Source organism: Ipomoea triloba, chromosome 13 (assembly GCF_003576645.1).
Source record: "Ipomoea triloba cultivar NCNSP0323 chromosome 13, ASM357664v1".
NCBI lineage: Eukaryota > Viridiplantae > Streptophyta > Magnoliopsida > Solanales > Convolvulaceae > Ipomoea > Ipomoea triloba.
Genome location: NC_044928.1, coordinates 23,548,084 through 23,570,581, shown reverse-complemented (window position 1 = coordinate 23,570,581; position 22,498 = coordinate 23,548,084). Strand labels below are relative to the sequence as shown.

Sequence of the window (22,498 nt, the reverse complement as noted above, 5' to 3'; positions counted from 1 at the left end):
GTTGACGAATACGCTGACACAAGTAGTCGAACACAGCTTTCTTATTTCTTCCAACCCATGCTGGCAAACCCAAGTACTTACCCAGATCATCTCTTCTCTGGACAGCAAAAATAGAGCATATATTGTCAGCATCCAATTGAGTGACAGCAAAAATAGAGCATATATTGTCAGCATCCAATTGAGTTGTATTAGAACTGAAGGTGGCACATGACTTCGTGTAATTAATTATTTGGCCTGAAGCCTGGGCACATGACTTCGTGTAATTAATTATTTGGCCTGAAGCCTGTTCATATGACTTCGTGTAATTAATTATTTGGCCTGAAGCCTGTTCATTTATTGTTATACTTACAAAAACTCATAAAAAATTACACCTAAATTTAAGTATTGAGGAAGGGCTAAAAGTGTAAGAGACTCACCCTAGGCCTATTTGTCCGTAGGACAGTACCAATTACTAACCCACAAAATGAACGCATTTCTCATTTCTCATCATCAGAACTTTCTAGGCCATTTTCCACTCAGTTTCTGTCACTCTATGCTCATGGAACACTCTAGACAGTTGACCCATTGACACACTTCTCTTCCTCTCCTCTCTCTCCGGTATATGAATTCTCATCTCCATCTCCTCTCGTGATTCTACTGCGTTCAGAGATCGGTCATGGATGACGATTTCGACTTCCCGATGCCCACCGACGACGTTGCCGATGACATGGTCGCCGATGATGTTCCGGACGAGAACCCAATTCTCAAGGTTGGGGAGGAGAAGCCGCTTGGGAAGACTGGGATCAAGAAGAAGCTTCTCAGGGAAGGTGAAGGTTGGGAGAATCCTAACATTGGAGACGAAGTAGAAGGTATTACCTTCCTACCTGCCTAAGTACCTTCGAAATTTCACGCTCTTATGAATTCTCGTGCGTCTTGTGTTGCCTTTTGGTTCGAATTTGTAGCTGGTATAAGAAATTACGTAGTGCATTGTTCGTTGGATCATTAAGAGTTCGGTGGTTAGTCATTTATCAAGTTTTGCCATGTTGATTCTGTAGATTGCCGGTTTTTATCCTCGTTCTGTCTCTGTCAGTTTGAGGCTAGATTACGGGTGATGATTATTTGATTTATTCACAGAATAGTTGTATTGTTAACAATTCGATAGAAAAAGATACAATGTACAATCATCTGGTTTGCTGTATTTTAGTGTTGGCATTCGTACCAAGTTTAACTGCTTCAATAGTTGCATCTATTTTGCTGTTTCTACACTTGATGTTACAATGGAAATTGTGTGTAATTGTTGATGAATTATTGCTTGTGTTGCAGTTCATTATGTGGGAAGGCTGCTTGATGGAACACAGTTCGATTCGAGCCTTGACAGGGGCACCCCATTCAAGTTTAAACTTGGTGAAGGTAGTATTTCATTACAATCAGGTTGCTTGTTTAATAGTGATTTTTCTCTTCTTGAAAATGAATAAATCTATTTGTTAGGTGTTGTTGCTTTTGGGTCTTCTGGAGATTATGGTTGAAGTAGTGTTAATGTTATTAGATTCTTTTCTATTGACTTTAGATGTTTCCTTTTTCTGAAAATTCTGTTTTTAAAAATGGATTATTCTAAATGCTTGTCTATGGTGATTTGGTGTTTTTTCTTATGGCTTTTCAAACTTCTAGTTGAATAGTTGCTAGCAACAATTTCTCTCCTCCTTTGACATATGATTACAACATTTAGATTATTTTAAGCTGGAACTAAAACAAATCGTCCAGATGGGAAGTAATAATTGTATAGGATTGAGATCCTTCTCATCAAATCTCTACCTGATATTTTTGGTTCACAATTTGATAATTATGTTGTGCCACTGTTGATAATTTATTCCATTTTGGTTGAATGGGGTGTGGTTTCTGAACTTCAGTTTTAACAATCCTCTAATTATGACCTAAGAAGCTATATTCAGCTTTAGTTTTTCAACCTAATTGGTCATGCAATTTGGTTATGGAAAATCCCCTCATTGGGTATTTTCTAAGTAACATTAGTTTGAATAATAGATTCCTTATGTACTAACGTACTGTCATAATTATGACCTAAGAAGCCATATTCAGCTTTAGTTTTTCAACCTAATTGGTAATGCAATTTGGTTGTGGAAAATCCCCTCATTGGGTATTTTCTAAGGGTGCGTTTGGTTCGCACATGGGAATCGGAATCGGAATGGGTATCAAATACTTGGTAATGGTAATGGGTTTTGGTGAAAGTATTTAACATGTTTGGTAATTGGGTGGAATGGGAATGATTATTAATAGTTGAGGAAGAAAGGGGGAAGGGAGATGAAACCCTTATTTAATAAGGGTATGGGTTTTGTCATTAATGGGGTATTCCAAACCCATAGTAGCATTTAAAAAACCTATCAACCAAACACAAACAATCACTTTCATACCCATTCCTTATGCCTAAACCCACCAACCAAACACACCCTAAGTGACATTAGTTTTAATAATAGATTCCTTATGTACTAACATAATATCATAATTCTCATGTGAGAAACATGAAATAGAGTCCTCTACTGTAACGCTGTCCAGAACATTTATACACCAAGTGGCTTTATTAGCTGTAGAAGAAGGAATATGATACTTTAAAGCAGTTACATCGCAAATGCTTAATAGTGGTGACTGTAATGTTAGTTTTGGCTCCTATTCACTAAACATCTAGTGCATTTGGGGCTAATTCATTTTGCTTGTGACTTGATACACTGGTGGTAGGAATTCTGTTGGTAGGTTCTTTAACCATCACGATTAATGCAATGCATTTGTGTCTTTTGTTCCAGTTGGTGTCAGTGATGTAAAATAAAACTTGGGCCCGTAATAACTTACACAAAACTCATTTTGTTTTGCCCTTTCTCATTTCTTTCTGTTTCGTATTTTTCTTTCTTTTCCAAAGGGAGAGAGGTGGTTAATGGTACTGGAGATCTTGCTATGATGATACACTATAGAATTATCAAAAAATATAAATGGTTTGGTTCTGATAAATCAAGAATTTTTAGAAAGCTAGTCTTATCATGGTACTTTGGATTCCGGGATTCACTGAACACGGGGTTACATGTGAAAGCAGTTTTGCACTTTTGGTTAAGGATGAATGAGTCCCTTCCACTCAACCACACCCTCCAGGTTTAAAAAAAAAAAAGTGATTCTGGTAAAGTGAAAATGTCTAGAAATCTAGATGTTTGTTCATCAAAATATCAAATGCTGCAGTTCTACACTAGAGTTAGCCGTTAGGTTTTTATAGGTGCTACTATCTTTAACTTAGATATTTGTTGAAAGAGTAAAGACTTTTGGTTTAGTAATATCAATATTGATTTACCTGTTACAGGCCATGTAATTAAAGGATGGGATGAAGGCATCAAGACAATGAAGAAAGTAGAGAAAGCTCTCTTCACCATACCCCCAGAGCTTGCCTATGGTGAGTCTGGGTCGCCTCCAGCAATACCTCCCAATGCCACTCTGCAGTTTGAAGTGGAGTTGCTCTCTTGGATTAGTGTTAAGGACATATGCAAGGATGGTGGGATATTTAAAAAGATCCTTACTAAAGGAGAGGGGTGGCAAAATCCCAAAGATATTGATGAAGTGTTTGGTGTGTATATCATCTATTGTCTAACTTCTGTTACGCTTGATTAATTTTGGGAGCTAAATCTATTAATCTTCTATCATATGCATTTATTTATTTGTAGTCAAATATGAGGCACTGCTTGAAGATGGGGCATTTGTCTCAAAATCTGATGGAGTGGAATTCACTGTTAAAGATGGTATGCACATCTTTCCTCTTTTGAATTATGATCATTAACATTTTGTAAAGTTCTGCATAACATGCAAACTATTGTGCAGGCTATTTTTGCCCTGCTTTGGCAAAAGCTGTTAAAACAATGAAGAAGGGAGAAAAAGTCTTGTTGACTGTAAAACCTCAATGTAACTCAGTTTCTCATCACTCTACATATTTATAATTGCTTCCACTTTGTTGCTCACCATTTTATTTTGGTAGATGCATTTGGAGAAATGGGCAGGCCAGCCACTGCTGAGGAGAGTGGTGTGCCACCAAATGCTTCCCTTAAAATAAATCTAGAATTGATCTCTTGGAAAATTGTTTCTGAAGTGACAAAAGACAAGAAAGTAATAAAAAAAATTCTGAAGGAAGGAGAACTGTATGAACATCCTAATGATTGTGCAGTCGTAAAAGGTAAACTGTTCATGGTAAACAACAGATATGGCAAGCAAGCTAATTGGTCAGCTATTTAAATGAACTTGTCTTAAAATTGTGCTAGTGAAACTGACGGGGAAGTTGCAAGATGGAACTATTTTTGTTAAAAAGGGGAGCGATGAGGAACCATTTGAATTCAAAGTTGATGAAGGTAATGATTGACATATCACTGAAGAGTGCAACATAGTGAGAAGCCATTTCTATTCTTTTGTTTGTTTGTTTGGAGAAAGTTGTGACTTGGTTTCATATTTGTCTAGACCAAGTTATTGATGGACTTGACAAAGCTGTAAAAACAATGAAGAATGGAGAAATTGCACTTATAACCATTCAACCAGAATATGCATTTGGTCAGTCTGATTCTCCACAAGAGTTGGCCACAGTTCCTGGTAATTCAACAGTGTACTATGAGATTGAGATGGTGTCATTTGTAAAGGTTAGTGAAAATAATTTCCTTCTATTTAGGTCATTTAAAGATAAATTTCAGTATGTCACTGGACCTATACTTGCATTAAGATTTGTCTTCTTTTATTTATTTATTTTTTCTTGCTGCAGGATAAGGATTCTTGGGACATGAACAATACTGAGGAGAAAATTGAAGCTGCTAGAATGAAAAAGGAACAAGGAAATTCATGGTTTAAGGTTGGAAAATATGAGAGAGCATCCAAAAGATATGAGAAGGTATGATTAAGATTGGAAGCATCTTTAAACTCTAGTTCTTAAGGTTACTTTTAGCATGGTTGCCATGTTATTTATCATCATAATGACATCATCATCTAATGCCATTGCTCATATTTTCTGCTCAGGCTGCAAGTTTCATTGAATATGATTCTTCATTCAATGATGAAGAGAAACAACAAACTAAGGTGCTGAAAGTCGCTTGTAAACTGAACAATGCCGCATGTAAGCTAAAGCTAAAAGACTATGAAAATGCTGTGACACTTTGTACTGACGTCTTAGAGATCGACCCTAGAAATGTGAAAGCCCTGTACAGAAGGGCCCAAGCATACATGCACCTTGTTGAATTGGATTTGGCAGAACTTGATATTAAGAAGGCACTAGAAATTGATCCAGATAACAGGTATGTAACTCTTATCATATTCTTGCTACTCTTATCAGGAGAAATGTTTTTCCTCAGACTTGTGTGCTATGGATCACCTTAACACGGATTTAAATAAGTAGCCTGAAATGGAATATGTGATTTTTGGTCTGGGTGCATATCTGTTTTTCTTCTTCAAACCATGCATATTTCTTGATCTATGAATATGAAGTATAGACCATAGGTGCAAATTTCTGGGTTGTCAGTATTGCAATGCATACACTGACTTTCATACTGGCAATATATGGATGATACCAGGGATGTCAAATTAGAGTATAAAGTCTTGAAAGATAAAATTAAGGAGTACGACAAGAAGGATGCACAGTTCTATGGCAACATTATTGCAAAGATGAGCAAATTGGAGGAAGCAGAAGTAAGTTGACCAAGTCATGAGTTTTCAGTTGTGTTCTAGTTAGACAATGCTCTCGAATGAGATTCTGATTAGTTTGTGTTGAATTACAGAGTGCAACTGCAAATACAGATGGATCTCCAAAAGGTAAGGCCTAATCAAACACTTCACTCCTTAATTTTCCTGCCTCTACATCTTTTGTGTCCATAAATTTTTCAATCTGTTCCTCTTCTTTAGTCTTTATGAGTGTGCCATTACTGGTAATATTTGTAAATAAGAAAAGCATTTGTAGCGAGTGCAAAGTGTTTTGTTCTCCAAAATTTGCATTTTGTACGACAACATGATTGTACATAGTTTTTTGGAAAGAAAAAGAATACAGATAGGGAGAAATAGACAAGTCGAACTGATTATATAGCAACATCATTGTGTTATTCTCCATGTCATTAGCTAATTTGAAATGTTTCTATCTTTAAGGGACCTTCAAAACTAGAGCATTATCCAGTGTTCAGGGGAAGGCAAGGTCTTGCTGGGATGGCTTAGTATCGGCAATTAGGGCGGGCCTCAGGCGCTTTTCTACCCAAGCAGCTGCAACTGGGGTATCTGAATCTCGCAAGAACAAATAGAATTGCGTGCAGAACTGACTAGAAGTGTAAGTTCCATGGATTTTTAAGATCAACCCTTACTGAGTTTGGTGTAAAGATTGCCAGACTTTGATAATAAAAATTCCTTGTTTTTGGTGTAAAGATAAATAGAGCAGTGAATACGAAACAGTACAATGTTAATTGTCCAAAATTTGCAACTGAGTTCAAGATTAACAAACGAGTGCTGATAAATGAAAACAGTTATTTCATACCAAATCGGGGAGTTTACTCAAATCTTTTGGAAAACTAAAAACAAGGTAAGGTGAGAGTATGAATAAGAGTCTCCCTGGGCATAACAAAACTCTCAAACCACTTTACTAGCCTCTTCAAGATCAGAGCTTATTTTAGACTAGGAAAATGAACCTTTCATATTTCTATTCTTAAAATTTTTGGAAAAGCTTAAAAACTCATTTTTTTTATGAACTGTAAATTTATTTTTAGACTTCAAACTTCAATGATCTTACAATAAAGAGAGGACATCCTTTTATATGATAAAGGATAATTCTCGAAAAGCTACCGGTATTACGACGTATAATAATTAATACATGTGGTTGACAAGATAATGTGGCTTGTTTGACTATTGATTGACTACTTTAAATAAAAAAAAACTTTTCAAAGCTACTTTTAAATAAAGTTGACTCTGATGGGAAATCACGTCAAAATTTACAGGACATCTCATGTCAAGACAGAATCGCTTTGATTCATGAATCTTTTTTCTTTTCAGTGCTTTCGGTTCAAACCTGGTTGCTTTTCTTTCATGCTTATCCACTCTCTAGAGAATTGGATGTCCATGATTGAGTTTTCATTTGATGTCGTGTCACTTTCTGTTGAGTAGTCTGAATAGCTTGGATATCCCATGTGATTAATCTATTCTGATTTATTCATTCCGAGTATTTTTATTTTTGCTCTCCAGACTTCTTTGTTTCATTGACTCTTTTGCTCCAATCTTCTTTGAACATGAGCCTTTTCTATGTTTTCGATTTTTTCAAGAACAGACTCCATGTTATCAAAGCTCCAAGGATTCTGAGGCCAAATATCTTCACCTGCTTGAGCTTGTCTCAACTCATAATAATACTGATTTCTTGCAGATTTAATTTTTTCATAGTAACTCTCATTGTCTTTTCTGACATCTGGTTATATCCCTTCCTTAGGCCAAATTTCTTTTGGAATGATCTTATATTGGGCAAAAATATATCATTGCATTTTAGGATAATCTTCTTCTCGCACAAGAATGGTTTCTGCATGCTGATTGTAGATCTTCATGAATGGTCTTGCATACCCTTATAAAAATCTGGATACCATGCTATGACTTCTCTATGTAATTGGACTGTAAAGAACTCTGGACCTTCTTGGCATACTTTCCTCCCGTATTTTAATGGATAAAACCATTTTAAGAATTTAAATAAATCTTTCTCAATGGAAATATCTAATTAGAGTTAATATCCAATAATATATACTTATATAGTCCTTGACTAAAGTGATTTTACTCAATTTAGTCATCGACTTTGATAGTTTTACACAATTTAGTCATTTGTTAAAAATTTAGTTAGTGGATAGTTAGAAATAAGGTTCTAATGGTAATTTATCATCCTTCATCCCATTTGGGATGATTCCTTCTTCTTCCCTTATTAAGATCCACGCAGAAATGTAAATCCTTGCATTCTACATAATTTAAGTAGGCATAACATAACAACCGGTGAAGTCTACTAATGGGCCTTCTTGGCGAGACCCCTTGTCCCAATAGTTACTATGGACCCAGGTCCACTTTGCAAGGTGAACTCGTCACAATTTACATACTGAATGCTTACAATTGTGAACATTCACTATGTAAATTGTAAACATTTAGTATATAAATTGTGAACATTCAATATATAAATTGTGTATTTTAGATCCGGATTTAGTTTACCCTCTTGCCCCGTGGCAAACTCAAGTATCCATACCCGCTTGGAATATGTTTTTTTTTTTTTTTTTGGGTATGTTTTGTTTGCTTGTACCTTTACACTTCGATGGTTTGTACTTTATTAGCTATATTTCTATAAAATAAATATCCAACTCTTAAACATTGTAAGAGACATAATATTTTGAGATCAAAATTTCCCTCAAATAAATTAGCAATCAAGGCAAGTCCCCATTGAAAAGATGGATACCTTTGTTTGATTTTCTTGTGTATGGCTTCATTATCCTAACTATTAAGCATGTCAATCACATATTTACGAGTATCTTGTCCAATTTGCCTGGAATGAAGCAAGTTATTGTGTGAATCATGTTCTACATAGCTATGTGGACCATGAATATAAAGTACATTTTTAATATATTAAATGTACATTTTTTTTTTACTAAATGTACATCATTTGATAATATATATAAAATAATGTACTTTCAGTGCTTAAATAATGTACTTTCAAATAATATACTTTACATACACAAATAATGTACTTTTAGTATATTAAAAATATACTATTTATTTATGATCCACACAACTGTGCATACCATGTTCTATGTAATAATAATTGGTGGAAAGACTGGTCAGAGGACCAAATTGAAACTAAAAGTAATAATTAACAACTATTAAACTTGGTATTGAGAAAACTTGGTAAACTCATCAGCAGAGACCATGATTGTCTTGGAAGACGCCTTAGGTGTAGATGCAACATTGACAAAAGAATTTCTTCGATCCCTTAATAACCTCCTACAGTCCTTCCTTATATGCCTAGACTTTTGACAATAGTGACACACAATGGTGGAAGTACGCCCCTGGGAATATTCATTGTTCCCACTGTGCAGATGACCGGAAGTGTGCCCTTGAGAATTTCCACCATTCCCATTGTGAGGATTACGACTAACAAAAGCACTACTAGGTGGGATGGGAACTTCGGGTATATTGGATTGCTCGGATCGAAGCAAGCGTGGGAAGACATCAGCTAGGGTAGGGATTCCAGAGTTACCAAGAATTGTGGACCTAGCTGTGTCAAACTCAGAAGGAAGACCTGCCAAAAAACTCATAACAGCCAATTGTTCTCGTTGCTTTTGTTGCTCTTTAATGTCAGCAGTGAATGGCATGAGCTTATTAAGTACCTCATATGTTCTCTTAAATTCTATAAAGTAAGCAGTGAGAGACAAATTGTGCTTCTCGGCACGGTAAAAAGACTTGCAAACATCATACATACGAGTGCTATTCCCATTCCCAAAGTACAAGTATTCCAAATAATCCATCAATTCTTTAACAGAAGAACAATGACTAATGAACCCAAGAATACTCTCATCTATAGAATTACGGATTTGTAAGAACAAACGTGCATCATCGCGCACCCAATTAGCATCTTGTTTTGTCTGAGTGAGGTGGTCTTTTCTATCCAAACTAGTGAGATAAAGCTTAATGACCTAAGACCACTCTAAATAATTAGAATCATTAAGCTTACAGTCTGTGATTTTAGAATTCACAGGAACAATATCAGTTACAACAATCGACTTATTCTCAGCCATACCCACCAATAACTGAGTCCAAACAGATCAGAAAACAGACAAAAAAGAAAACCTGAAGGCGTACGAGACAACCTGATTGAAGAACCACAATAACCGAAGTAACACTGGTCCAAACCAAGACCAGATCCGAACTTTGCAGAATCGTCGGCGTTCGGCAATCCTCCTAGGTGGGTGGTGACAACAACGGAGCGAAAAAAAATTATCGTAAAGGCTCTTATACCATGTTCAAAGGTTTTAAGGAGAATACCTTGACTGGTAGCTCTATGTCTCACACACTTTTGAAGAGAGTACATCATCCTATATATATGAATTAGAGGACATATGGTATGGAAACAAATTTCCATATACCACTACCTCAAAACCCTAGCTTCCAAGTTTCCTAATATGCAAGATACCATATTTGATAAATATACCTTATAACATATGTCAAAAATAATACAATACGGAGTAACTTTTAGTACCGCAACAGAAGCTGAAACACTGTAAATGTGCACTTCTAACATTTTAGTAGGTTGTGAAGTTAACATTCATCAAAGACTTTAGTTGTAAACTGTGTACTAAATGTGAGTTAGTAAACCAAAAATTGATTGGTATCTATATAGTATGCCAGACTGATTGATTGCATTATGTACACCACTAGCATTAAAAAAATAAATAAAAATTGATAAATGCACATGTTCCCTGGCAGCTATAATGGACACATCACTTGTTCATTTCCAATGCCCTGAAACACATTTTCTACAATGGCATTAAGTTCATGGCAAAGCCTCCCTCATAATTGAACGATGGCTAAGCTGTTGCTCATAAAGTTGCCGGAAGATGCGATATTTGGCGTCATGGTATTTCTTCACTTTGGGGTCTTTTGATGGATAAAAAACCTGCTACCACAAAAATAGAAAACCATCCAAGAAAATGAAGCAGACAAGAAAGGGATAGAGAAAGCACACAAGGGCAGCATAAGCAGATCCTAACTAGGAATGGGCCAGCAGATTTCAGAAACAAAAAGGGCATGTAATTTGAAATCATTTACTACTATTAGATTAGATGATGATGATGATGATAAAAATAATAACTATAATTATTATTTCATAAAATACTTAAATAGCAGCGATCATATCTTGTTTATCCTTAAATTTAAAATCTTCATCCACTCTTCAGAAATGCGCCATAATAAAAGTGGTAGTAGTAAACAAAAATCATTCCAGTTCATAGCTTGCTTTACCAATCATATCAAAAGCCAAAATCATACCAACTTTTTTTAACCCACAAAAAACAATCACCACAGTGGAATAAGGACACCTTACTGAATTTTATTATTCAAAAAATAAGACTACAATGTTAGAGATTATCTTAAGGGAAAAAAAATTATCCAAGTTTTGAGGCAACTTTATTGCAATTTTTTGGGTTGCCTTGCAGACAGAAAAAAATATAAATGAAAGCTGGCAAAATTAAATGAAAAATAAATCAGAAGAGCAGGTGTGGAAGATTTTATAGCCATAGCTAGCTGAACAACAAGTTACTCTATGGCAGTACATACCTGACCAGCTGCATTCAAAGCCTTCATGGCCTCTCGAACAGTAGCATATTTCTTTGATGCAACAGCACCAAGAATAGCAGCTCCCAACAGCACCGACTCATTCTCACGTGGAAGGATTATAGGGTAACCTATTCAAATCAGCAAGTGGAAGTTGTTCAACCAAAATCTGACAATTTTTTAATTGGAATTTTATGCCACCCCCTTACATGGTTCAACTTAAATGAAAATTATATGCAAGTGACAACCATATCCAAAATCATTTAAAACTCACTACAATCTAGACCACTTCCATAGTTCCATGCATGGCCAATAAGAAAAATGCTGGAAGTGCATAGCATACTAAGTCAAGAATTAAATGCAGGTAGGAACTAGGACATAATGTTTCAGTTCTATATATGGAATATCAATGTACTGAATAACTGAAATGATGAACCATCTAAAGATATACCCAAGCATTTAAATGTCAAGCATAACTTTCAATACAGCATGCAGTAGAATAACCGCCCTTCAAAATTCATAGTTTCTATACCACTTAATTCATTTGGCTTACAAAGTAACAAAAAAGAGAGACGAAGACAGAGTAAGAGAAAGAGACCAATGATATCTGAATGCTCTTGAATGAACAAGGGATTCTTAGTAAGACCACCACAAGCAAGTAGCGTGCCGATCTGGGAATAGAAGTGGAAAAAGATCAATGACTAACTAGTTAAAAATTTAATTGAAGTGTTAGTTGGGTAAAGAATCATAATCCATAAATATGCAAACAATTGAAGTGAAAGTGGGCCTTAACACCAAGCAATGTTATAATTCATACACGCCTACACGGCCTATTGCAAAACTCCCCACAGCCACCCAGAAAAATCCTCTTAAACCAAAACAAGATCAGAGGTCTTTCATGTGGCAAACTAATGATTTAATAGAGACACCTTCTCCAACATATTGATGCACTACTAGCCATAGAAAATACTTCCTATCAAGAATAATGAGATCATGACTCACGAGGAACGGAGGAAGAAGAGGAAATAGAAGATGTGTGGTTAGGCTTCACTTATAAGGTGAAGGTCACTACTATTTGTGCAACTCTTTACCAAATTTGATTTGTTTCTTTCATGTTTTTTTTTTTATTTGGGTACAACTGAAGTGGACTATTTTTTTTAATGCTTTTCTCAACAAAAAGGTGAGGAAGAAGAAGAGAGCACTTCAAAGCACCAAACCCCTACTTCCAATTGCTTTGCAGTATTGATCTGATGTACTCAACCTCCAAAAAGCAAAATTCTGACCATCTCAAAGTTCTCTCAACACAATTGATCATTACATGGATGTGAACCATGTTGCCAGCACTGTAAGGCTGGTTAATGTCACCCACATATACGTACTAAAGTTTCAATTCCATTTTCCAATAGCTTCCAAGTTAAGATATTACTTCTATCTATCTCATTTTATGTCTTGTTCAGTTAACAAAACTTAACTCAAAACCATTTATAATTTTATTTTCTCTAATATTTGATTCATATATTTAAAACTACATTAAGGGTGTGTTTTGTTCGCACATGGGAATTGGAATCGGAATGGGAATCAAATACTTGGTAATGATAATGGGTTTTGGTGAAAGTATTTTGCATGTTTGGTAGTAGGGTGGAATTGGAATGATTACCAATATTGATGTTTGGTTGTGTATGACCCTATAATGGAAATAAAAGTTTTAAAAATACAAAAACAAATAATCAAGGCAATTGATCTTAATATAATGACATCCAAAGCATCAATATAAACAAAAACAACAAAAAAATCAAAACAAAAATCTATAAGTACTAATCCAAACTTAAAAATTAGATTACCAATAAGATGGAATGATACCCCTTTTTAATTAGGGAATGAGATTTTTAATTGAAGGGGTAATCAAATCCCATAGTTGTGTTTTAAAAAGTTGTCAACCAAACACTAACTATGATTTTGATTCCATTCCTAGTGTGTAAACCCATGAACCAAACACACCCTAAAAGTTTTATAAAACACAAAAGGACAAATTTGAAAATTAAAAAAAAAATTGTTAAAGAAAACAAATGAAGAAAAAAGAGTTGTTTTAACAAATGAATAATAAATATGATAGATAAAATGAGATAAAGGAAGTATGCTCTACATACAAAAAACACTAAAATAGGTCCAAGTTAGAATGCATTATTCCCAACTATCTCATATTATAAATTCAATAAGAAAAACAAGATAATAATTTGAAAAACAATAATTGGTGTACCCAAAGTGATAATTGCATCATATTTTACATCAAATTTGCAGTTTTGCACCTATAAAAAAATATAATAATAATTTAAACAGTGATTCTACCGAATCTACCAACTAAAAGATAGATATAAAGTATCCTTACTTTATGGCCATTGGCATTGCAGTGCTCTACAATATGACGGGTACCATATGCAATACCCTGTACTGTGGCAAGGTAGAGAAGAGCCAGCTGCTTTTCACTAGTGTCGAGAGTCAGCCCAGAAACTATGCCTTTTGACTTAGGGTCTGCAATGGGAGACCTGAACTATGAAGTTAGCACAGATTTCAGATACATGATAAAGGCATTTTTTGAGATCATTAAAGCTTTTGTATTACCTGTTGCCATGGAAATCTGGGAGAACATGTATATCATCAGTCAATGCAGCAATAAATGGGGATCTCAGATCATTTTTCATAGATTCTAGCATGTTATTCATCAATTCAAACACTGAAATTCCTGTGAATGGATCAATAAATGACACAAGGCAAGCATATCAAACATTATGTAGAACATGGTTGTCCAAAAGGAAGTATAATTTAAAGAAAATGACATTGAAGGAATAGATGTTGATCATGAAAGTTAAAAATACTTTGAAATATTTACTTTGAGATGCAGCAAGGTTAGCAAGATGCGGAGATGCCAAATGATTTTCAATCACATGATCCAGTAATGAGCCAGTGGCACTCTGACCACCCTCTGTGAGCCAGTACTCAGGGACCATAGCTAAAAAATCAGGAAGAGGTTAAAAGTGGAACTTAGCAGAGAACAGGCAAATGGCATAAAATCTCAAAGATATAAAAGGCCTATTTTCTATTTTAAACGCATTAACTTATAAAGGATTGTCACAACTGAAATTGTAATGCTTACAAGTAGCATGTATTCTAACTGGACTGCTATTTCAATACTAAGAAAAAAGGTATCAAAAGAAAAGGAGGTTAGCAGTAAACTTTGTTACAAATTAGAAATTACGTAAAAGCTATAACCAAATCCAATTATCCTAGGCAAGTTAAAAGGTAGGAAAAAAGTTGATATACATCATTTACAAGGTATTTTTTTATTTAGAAGCCTTCCAAGGCTACAGTTCCAAAATAGAGATGAGAGGGTGAAGATCAATGTGGACTAAGTTGTTAAGTTGTTAGTGAATATTACCATTAATTGTCAAGAATTAGAAAGCCATGATTAAAAGATATATGAGAAAAAGAATGTGGAAAAATCACCTTTAATAACAACAGCAACAACAATAATAACAATAAATCTACTTTATTTAATAATCCCTCTTAATTATTCTCAAAAAAATAATCCCTCTTAATGATAGAAGGTAAGCATCAAACTCCAGAAAATCCAACCTATACAAAGAGCTCTTTTTAGCCCCTGCATCTAATAATAACAATAATAAATAAATGAAGTAGCACTAACTTTCCTTCCAAGATGGAATCATACCTGACCAGTAAGGACCCCATACCCCAGGTATGAACAACTTTGTTTGAGACACAGCCATGTGGCAAGTGGAAGTGCCACATACAAGAACCATACGATGGCATATAGCTTCAGCATCAACTTCTAAACAAACATTAAACTCCTCTAGTAATTAAATTTAATTAATATGAGGCTATAAGCTTCAAAATTAACTTAGCTGACAAAACAACCTTTAGGTTCAATAACAGATCTAGGCAAACTTTCCATTACCCCCACGCCACCTGCATGAGCATCTATTAGTGAAGTACCTACCGGTATCCCAGCCACCAAACCCAATTCCTGAAACAATTGCAGCTTCTAGTAAAACCAGTGAAAGCATGATTTGTAAACTGTCAAAACACAGAAATTTATCTTGCATTACAGAGTAAAATCAAAGCCTGATCATCAGTAAAAAAGTCTTGCCTTGGCAGCAACGGGGGTTAGACCAGAGCCCAAAGCATGGCCAGGGAAAGCGACACTTCGTCCTGCACATGAATTTTATTGCAAGGGAAAATATTAACCAACATAGAAATTTCCAAGTAGTACAATTTTAATTGGGGACTTTATATTAACAACTTTTACAAGACTTCTCAAACATGCCCAAGATGCTAATCATCTTGACTGAAGCAACTGATTATATAAGACCTTGTACACTTGAGAAGATTCGAGAAAGGTAGTTTTAAAAATCCACGTACATGTAACTAAACAATTAGTTTATTGTGTCATTTATGAATGTTTTTCAACAGGAGCATGAGGCTAAGGTTCTGAAATTACCGGATTATCCCAAGGGTTAACGTAATTAAGATGGAGATTGTAATAGAGGACTAAATGTGAAATGTAACAATGAGAATAAAATTGTAGGAATAAATGTGGTCAAATTAAAAGTTGGGGACTAAATGTGGTAAATAAAAATAGTTTTGAGACTAAAAAAGTAGAATTCTCTTCTAAGACCATCTTCAACCCAAAACACCAAATTTTGCACCAAAGAGAATATTCTCAGTATATTCTTAAACCAAAAATTTTCATCTCCAATCCATTTACACCAAATCTTATTTACATAATAATATAGTTTGCATTCTCATAATTTAAAACTTCTTTTATCTTTAATTATTTTAATATAAAATATAGTTTTGATGTAAATAATAATATTTTAGAAGGGAAGTTATTTTTTATGTATTTTAATTTTTAATTAATCTATGTTCAATATTGATCTCGTTTGAAATGTCTCAATGAGTACTTGGTGATGTTGAAAAGTGCATGTTCACACGTTCTCACATGGGCGCAAGTTTTATGTGATTTGTTTCCTATATGTATATACTATAGATGTATGTATACATACACACACAAGTTAAATGAAGCACATAGCACAATTAAATAAATGTCTAATGATAAACAAAAAAAATTGTAAAATACAATCAATAGATATAAGATTCTAAACAAATTAACATGATTACTTCAATCATATTCAACATTCAACAATTTACACTATCAAATACGGAGTATATAAGTATATGTAGTTCAAGAAAAAATTACTTCATTTTGTTAAAACTCAAAGAAATAAAAGAGAACATTAAATTTATTTTTAACCATCACAAGATTTGAGATAAAAGTTTTATATACACCAACGCTAAAAAATTAAGCAATTAAAAAATACCAATTAGAAACAAATTACAGCACAACCCATAGAAAGGAACACAAAAACTTTAAACAAATTCTTAGAATTGGTTGCTTTCTTCTTACTTCTTAGTACAAAAAAGAAAGCACAATATATAAGTTATTAATGCAACCAATTACATTAACACAACTTTAATTCTAATTATGACATAACCATTAAATTTAACGATGTTTGAGAAAAAAACTAAAAAGATGAGGGGTAAATTTGAAAATTATTTGTATAAGTATAAGAAAGAAAGCATAAGGTATAAGTCATTGATACAATCTATTACATCAACACAATTTTTATTCCAGTCATAATCCTAACATTTTGGATTTTATTATTAGTCTGCGCGTATGTATCTGAAACTATATGCCAAGGTAATGGCAAAGAATAGTTGCAAGTAGTATCATTGGATAAATTGAATATTCACTAAAGTACCTATCTTAGCATGGTGCCCATCAACAAGATCACCTAAGCCAATCTCCTCCCAAAATTCATCATCCCATCCACAAGCTTCCATATTGCGAGAATCTTTCTCATTGATCTGCTGCATATGAGCATGACCAAGATATGTCCATTTGCATACAGTAGTGCACAGGCTCCTAGTATCATCTCCTGTTGCTCTATGAAATTGATGAATGGTAACATTTTCACCATTAGTGACCACTATAATATTCAAAAGATCTGCATCAGAAATTTAATTTCACACCTGTATGATAGCCAATCACTCAAATCCATCCACCGAAATGCCATAGACCAAGATTCTTGCAAGTTTTCCTTAACCCACAAAAGCTGAAATACACAAAAAGGAAGGCAGCTACATGTTATTCAACAAACATATTTTGTTCAAGCAAGTGAAAGTAATTTCACTCAGTTATCTAGCAATAGAAAACAAAGTGTATAGATGGCAAGGAGAAGGAATCTTATCCATAATTAAGGTACACTGATCAATTTCTCATATTCATCTAAACTAGAGAAGAAAAAGGAAAATGAGCCCACAACATCTAGTTCCCACTAGATAACCTTTTAGCGATGCATCAGCATTTCAAGTGGAGGACAACTAAGAATCATAAAGAAGGTATATCTTGGGGAACCAAACTTATATCCACCTCCATCTCTGCATTTTCTGTTTCTCTGAATCCAATAGGATCTGCAATAGGTGAATCATTAATCTTCTTTTTCTTTCCTTGCTTCCTTGTTCTTTCTTTTTGGGAGATCAAGTAACATTTTATGCCTAACAGAATCACCTATGAACTGCCATCTGAATGTGCACCACTATTATAGCCAATATTCCAGGTGAGGTAGGTGTAAACTGAATCCAAATTCTCTAATACTCAAGCTGTCTTTTGCATTCCTATTCAAGTGAAAAGATTTTGGCATCATTCTTGAATATTCTTTAAGAACTTTGATGTGGGGAAACGGAATACAGAACAAGCATTACTGTTTACAGAAATAGAAGATGCAACCAAAAGGAAATGGTAAACAGAAAAGAAATAGCCACAGATAAGTATTAACAGAGAAAATTGGGAGCAATTGGAAATGGCATTGGCACTTTTAAGATAGATATGCTATGAGTTCTTTAAACCCTAAAAATTGAATAGATAGGGATCTTTTATTGCAAGGGTATAAAAATTGTCAGGGGCAGTTCCTAAACTTAAGGTCTCTACAACTAAATAGACAGGGATAGCTCTGATACCTAAGACATGTGCTTCAAGCAGATACATGGATGTAAAAGCAGATAGAAACAAAACTGTAAATACACATGTAGAATAAAACCTTTTACTTTTTATTTATAGAAAAGTTATAATTAAAAATTTGAAAGAAAACAGACTAGATTATCTTACTACCTAATGTACCTTTGGTGGCTGCATCTCAGGGGAAACAGCACCACCACAATATTGTAATACTGGTGAGTTAGAGGAGTTGATCCTTTCAGCTTGTTTTACTGCTCTGTGGTCCATCCACACTATGATATTTCTTCTAGCATCACCACTCCAAGAAACCGTGACAGGTTCGCCATCAGAATCAACAGCAACTGTATAGAGAAACCAAAGGTGTCCAACTTAAGGATTCAATGAGCAGAACTCAAGGTTGGTTCAATAAGGTCATGTATATGAGATAATGTGATTAGTAATCACAGACCAAGAGAACAAGTAGCTGCAAAACCCAGACCCTTTACATCATTCCCAGTAACATTCGCAAGAGAGCATGCTGCTTTTACTGCAGTGCAGACTGCGAGCCAAATATCAGTTGAAGATTGCTGCATTCAGGGAATCATATAAACAAAATGAAAATATTCTCCTCACTTGCCAAAATGTATACCATAGTATTTGTTACCTATATGCTATTTAGAGTTTTAGACATTATTATTATATCTAAAGCAACCTAATCCAAATATTAACTGCAAGAAGTTATTTACTCTGCGAAATCAAAGTTCATAATAAGCATCTAGATTGGAACTTTATTCTCTGAAGAAAAATGTATACTGGTTTATAACCTCAACAAAGTCACCACTTTTCCAAATCTGTATCGGGCTGCTAGCAGAACCTAGAAGTTTCCCATCCTCATTAAAGAGACCTGTGAAAGGGAAGGGAAAAAGCAATATGACCAATTTACAACATATTTCAAGATAATGAGTAGAAAATACAAACTTCATTGCACACTAGTAATAAAAGAAAACTGCTAAACTTATACTCCGTATTTGTTTGTGTGTAAACACACACACATATCAAAACATCTAACAGTTTAAATCGAGGGACTTAATATCTGGATTAATTTCTTATAATCTTCATAAGACCAATCTATATTTCTCTAGGACCTTGACTTGCTATTTCCTGTAGTTGCGAGTTTTGAGGACAGCACTCTGAATCTCTGATAATGTGTCAGAAACTATTCACAGTTTATTTTAACATGGAAAAGATTTTAGAAAAGAAAAAATTCTCTTAAACCTACACATTTTTGAGTGACATAGAACTTCAGTAAGAGATATTCAATAATCATGAGTGAATACCCACAAGAACACTTCAACCATCTTCTGAACTATCCAACTTAAAGAGCTTTAGAAAACTCATCTTCCTCAATGAATTTGTCTGCATTCATACACATCAAATTAACTTCTCCAATTCAAAGTATGCAGAGATGCAGACAGAGGCAAATACTAATATACTATGGGATGACAATGCCATTTTGTGTATGGAACACTCACAGGACTCAGACAATCAATTTGGCAAAGTTTCTAAGGCAACACAGTTGACATTCCACCACACACCAATTTTAGCTTCCATCCATACCAGTCCTCTCAGATAATTTATCTTTCAAGAACACTTGACATATTGAAAACATTTCATCCTTTACTATGAATTACAGCACTCATTGCCGTATTTTGCTACCTATGTACACAGATAATGCACTACAAATAGTCCTTATTACCCCAAAACCACAGCGTCTAAACGAAAATCATTACAGGATTACCGTGACTGAGACCTAAATTTAACGTACACACAAGTTAAATGTAAGCTAAATTTAAGCTCAACACAGAATTACAGCACTACGCATACATTAAACGAATTACGGAATTTCTTATCGTCGTTACTAGTGCACCTCTAATTTACAGTTTATACGTACACAGCACAAGAAAATGCACACGTATCAGAAGCGAGACGAAAGAGCGTACCTGCGCGGGCGCTGCCTGAGCCGACGTCAACGCCGAGGAAGACGGAGCGAGGCAGCGAAGTAGCGGTGGCCATTTCTGCGGCGGAAGAGGAAACTTTAAGGGATAAAGACGATCGTAGACGGCGGTAGCGGTGCTGGTCGTGGAGCAGTGGGGTAGTATCGCTAACGCTTCGTCTTTCGGACGAAATCCTTCGGATAGCAGACATTTCCTTTTATATTTTCGTTTTTTGTTTTTAATCTACAGTAACTGTAATTTTTTTTTTCTCAACTGTAATTACTGGTAGATGAGTATTGAAGGAAGTGGATCTAATCTTTTCTCTGCTCTGTTTCTAAAAAGGGTGCTTTTGTTATTCTTGTTTTGATTTGATCTTGAATTTCAGCAGTAAAAAAAATGATTTTTGAATTAAATAAAACAATAATAAAGGGCAAAAATTAAGTATAATATCCATAATGGTAGAGAAATATTATCAAATGTAAATGTTGATTGTATATTTAAAATAAAAATAATATATTTATTTAAAGTTAGTAATCAATCCAATCTAGTCATGTGGTATATAACGAGTTTATCTCTTGGTCCTTAGAGCATCTACATCGTAGATATTGCAAGGTTATTGGAATAGTACTTGATGAGGTGGAAGGGAGAGAAATGGAGAGGAAAGGAATCGGCCTGCAAGGAGCTGAATTTTGAAACAGTAACCGCAACTTCTGACCAAAGTAGCCTCACGCATGCGTGCGTTAGGCGCAACTAATGCGCCCAGCGGGCACGTGCACTACACGCAGGCTCATCTTACGCTTGCTGACACCTCTTTTTTTTTTTTTTTAGAATATGATTTGTTTGGTTTTTTTTCTCCTCTCATTTTCTCTTTCCCAATCACAGTTACAAAAATTCCTAAAAAATCGCGAAAAAAATTTCATTGATAAGGATGCTCTTACAAAGAGAAGATAGAGTTCTTGGCCCTCTTTGTATTTTTTTTTTCTTGGCCTCTCTAAGTGCATCTTTTGTCTATCGATAAGACCTATAATCTTCTCTTATTTATCTTTGTAGTTCTCTTTCTCCTAGTGTAGAGGAAATTTTTTTACTCTTGTGGCTTGGAAGAGCTTTTATGATAATTGGTATTGGTAATAGCATCAATATATGTTGTGGGTTTTACACAATATTTTATGTGACACTAGAAGGGAGAGTAATGAGAACAAAAAAGGAAGCAAATAAAAGAAAAAACGAAGAAAAAGAAAAACAATCTGACACGGAATCAGAAAAAGCAAAAAAGAAAGAAAAAAAGAGAGAGTAAAAGTTCACGCGCCAGCTAGGCGCATGCTGTAAGCCACACGCGGCTTTCTCAACTGTTTTTGTTTTCCTTTCTCAATTTGTAGACCCCACAAAAATTTCACACTCTTGCAGGAAGATGAAATGAGATAAAACCATCCTCCACTTCTATTGAAAAACGAAACACTAGTTTTTAATTTACCTACGAAAAAACCAACAAAAATCCACAGTTGTGGATGTTCTAAGAAGTGCCGATGAGATTTGAAAAATTGGTAAAAGTAGGTGTTGGACAATATGTATAGAAAGTATGTAATGGTTGTAATTAATAAATTATGTGTCTTTAATTTATTTACAGACAAATAATTTATTAACTCCAAATACATACATAATTTGTTAATGATGCATAATTTGTTTACCGTGGTCTACAACGCAAGTTAGACTATGGTCCATAATATAACAATTGGCATTTGTTTAAGTGGAGAAATGTAGGGTGGAATAAACCTAAGGCCTTTTGGGTTAAACTCAATATTGATTACTGGTATAAAAGAAGTATGAATAAAGTGAGAATAAATGATATGTTGTGAGATGAAGTAGGTGATTGGTTGAAGGGTTTCATTTTTAAGTGATTATTACTACTAATTTATATAACATCTATATATACTCTTCGTGCCAGGGCTGGTTTTTTGATTTGCGGGTCCTGTGCTAATAACTAAGTGATGCCTTATCAAAGTATAAATAAACTGCGAATTGAAGAAAAAAAATGCAAAAAACTTAATTTTGGGCCAATATAATCACAAATACATATACTAAACTATTAGGCCAGGACTGGACTGGGGCCCCAAAATTT

The 22,498-nt window shown here is 34.6% G+C and overlaps 2 protein-coding genes across 2 annotated transcripts; one reads left to right on the top strand and one right to left on the bottom strand.

The window, feature by feature from the left end:
• Positions 1–483: 483 nt before the first annotated feature.
• Positions 484–6,480, top strand: LOC116002482 (70 kDa peptidyl-prolyl isomerase-like). Its single transcript, XM_031242631.1, has 13 exons — positions 484–848; positions 1,303–1,389; positions 3,335–3,595; positions 3,693–3,767; positions 3,847–3,927; positions 4,001–4,195; positions 4,281–4,367; positions 4,474–4,649; positions 4,769–4,894; positions 5,020–5,294; positions 5,571–5,685; positions 5,775–5,808; positions 6,136–6,480. Exons 1-13 carry the CDS (start codon positions 656–658, stop codon positions 6,282–6,284), a joined length of 1,854 nt encoding a protein of 617 aa, XP_031098491.1. The 5' UTR covers positions 484–655; the 3' UTR covers positions 6,285–6,480.
• Positions 6,481–10,258: 3,778 nt separating this feature from the next.
• LOC116002130 (FGGY carbohydrate kinase domain-containing protein) lies at positions 10,259–20,627 on the bottom strand. The gene is made up of 15 exons (XM_031242167.1): positions 20,389–20,627; positions 19,213–19,292; positions 18,858–18,975; positions 18,572–18,750; positions 17,425–17,507; positions 17,154–17,338; positions 15,482–15,543; positions 15,250–15,358; positions 15,044–15,163; positions 14,207–14,326; positions 13,939–14,059; positions 13,706–13,862; positions 11,918–11,990; positions 11,323–11,450; positions 10,259–10,663 (listed from the first exon to the last, which is right to left on the bottom strand). Exons 1-15 carry the CDS (start codon positions 20,591–20,593, stop codon positions 10,541–10,543), a joined length of 1,863 nt encoding a protein of 620 aa, XP_031098027.1. The 5' UTR covers positions 20,594–20,627; the 3' UTR covers positions 10,259–10,540.
• Between the last annotated feature and the right edge of the window lie 1,871 nt (positions 20,628–22,498).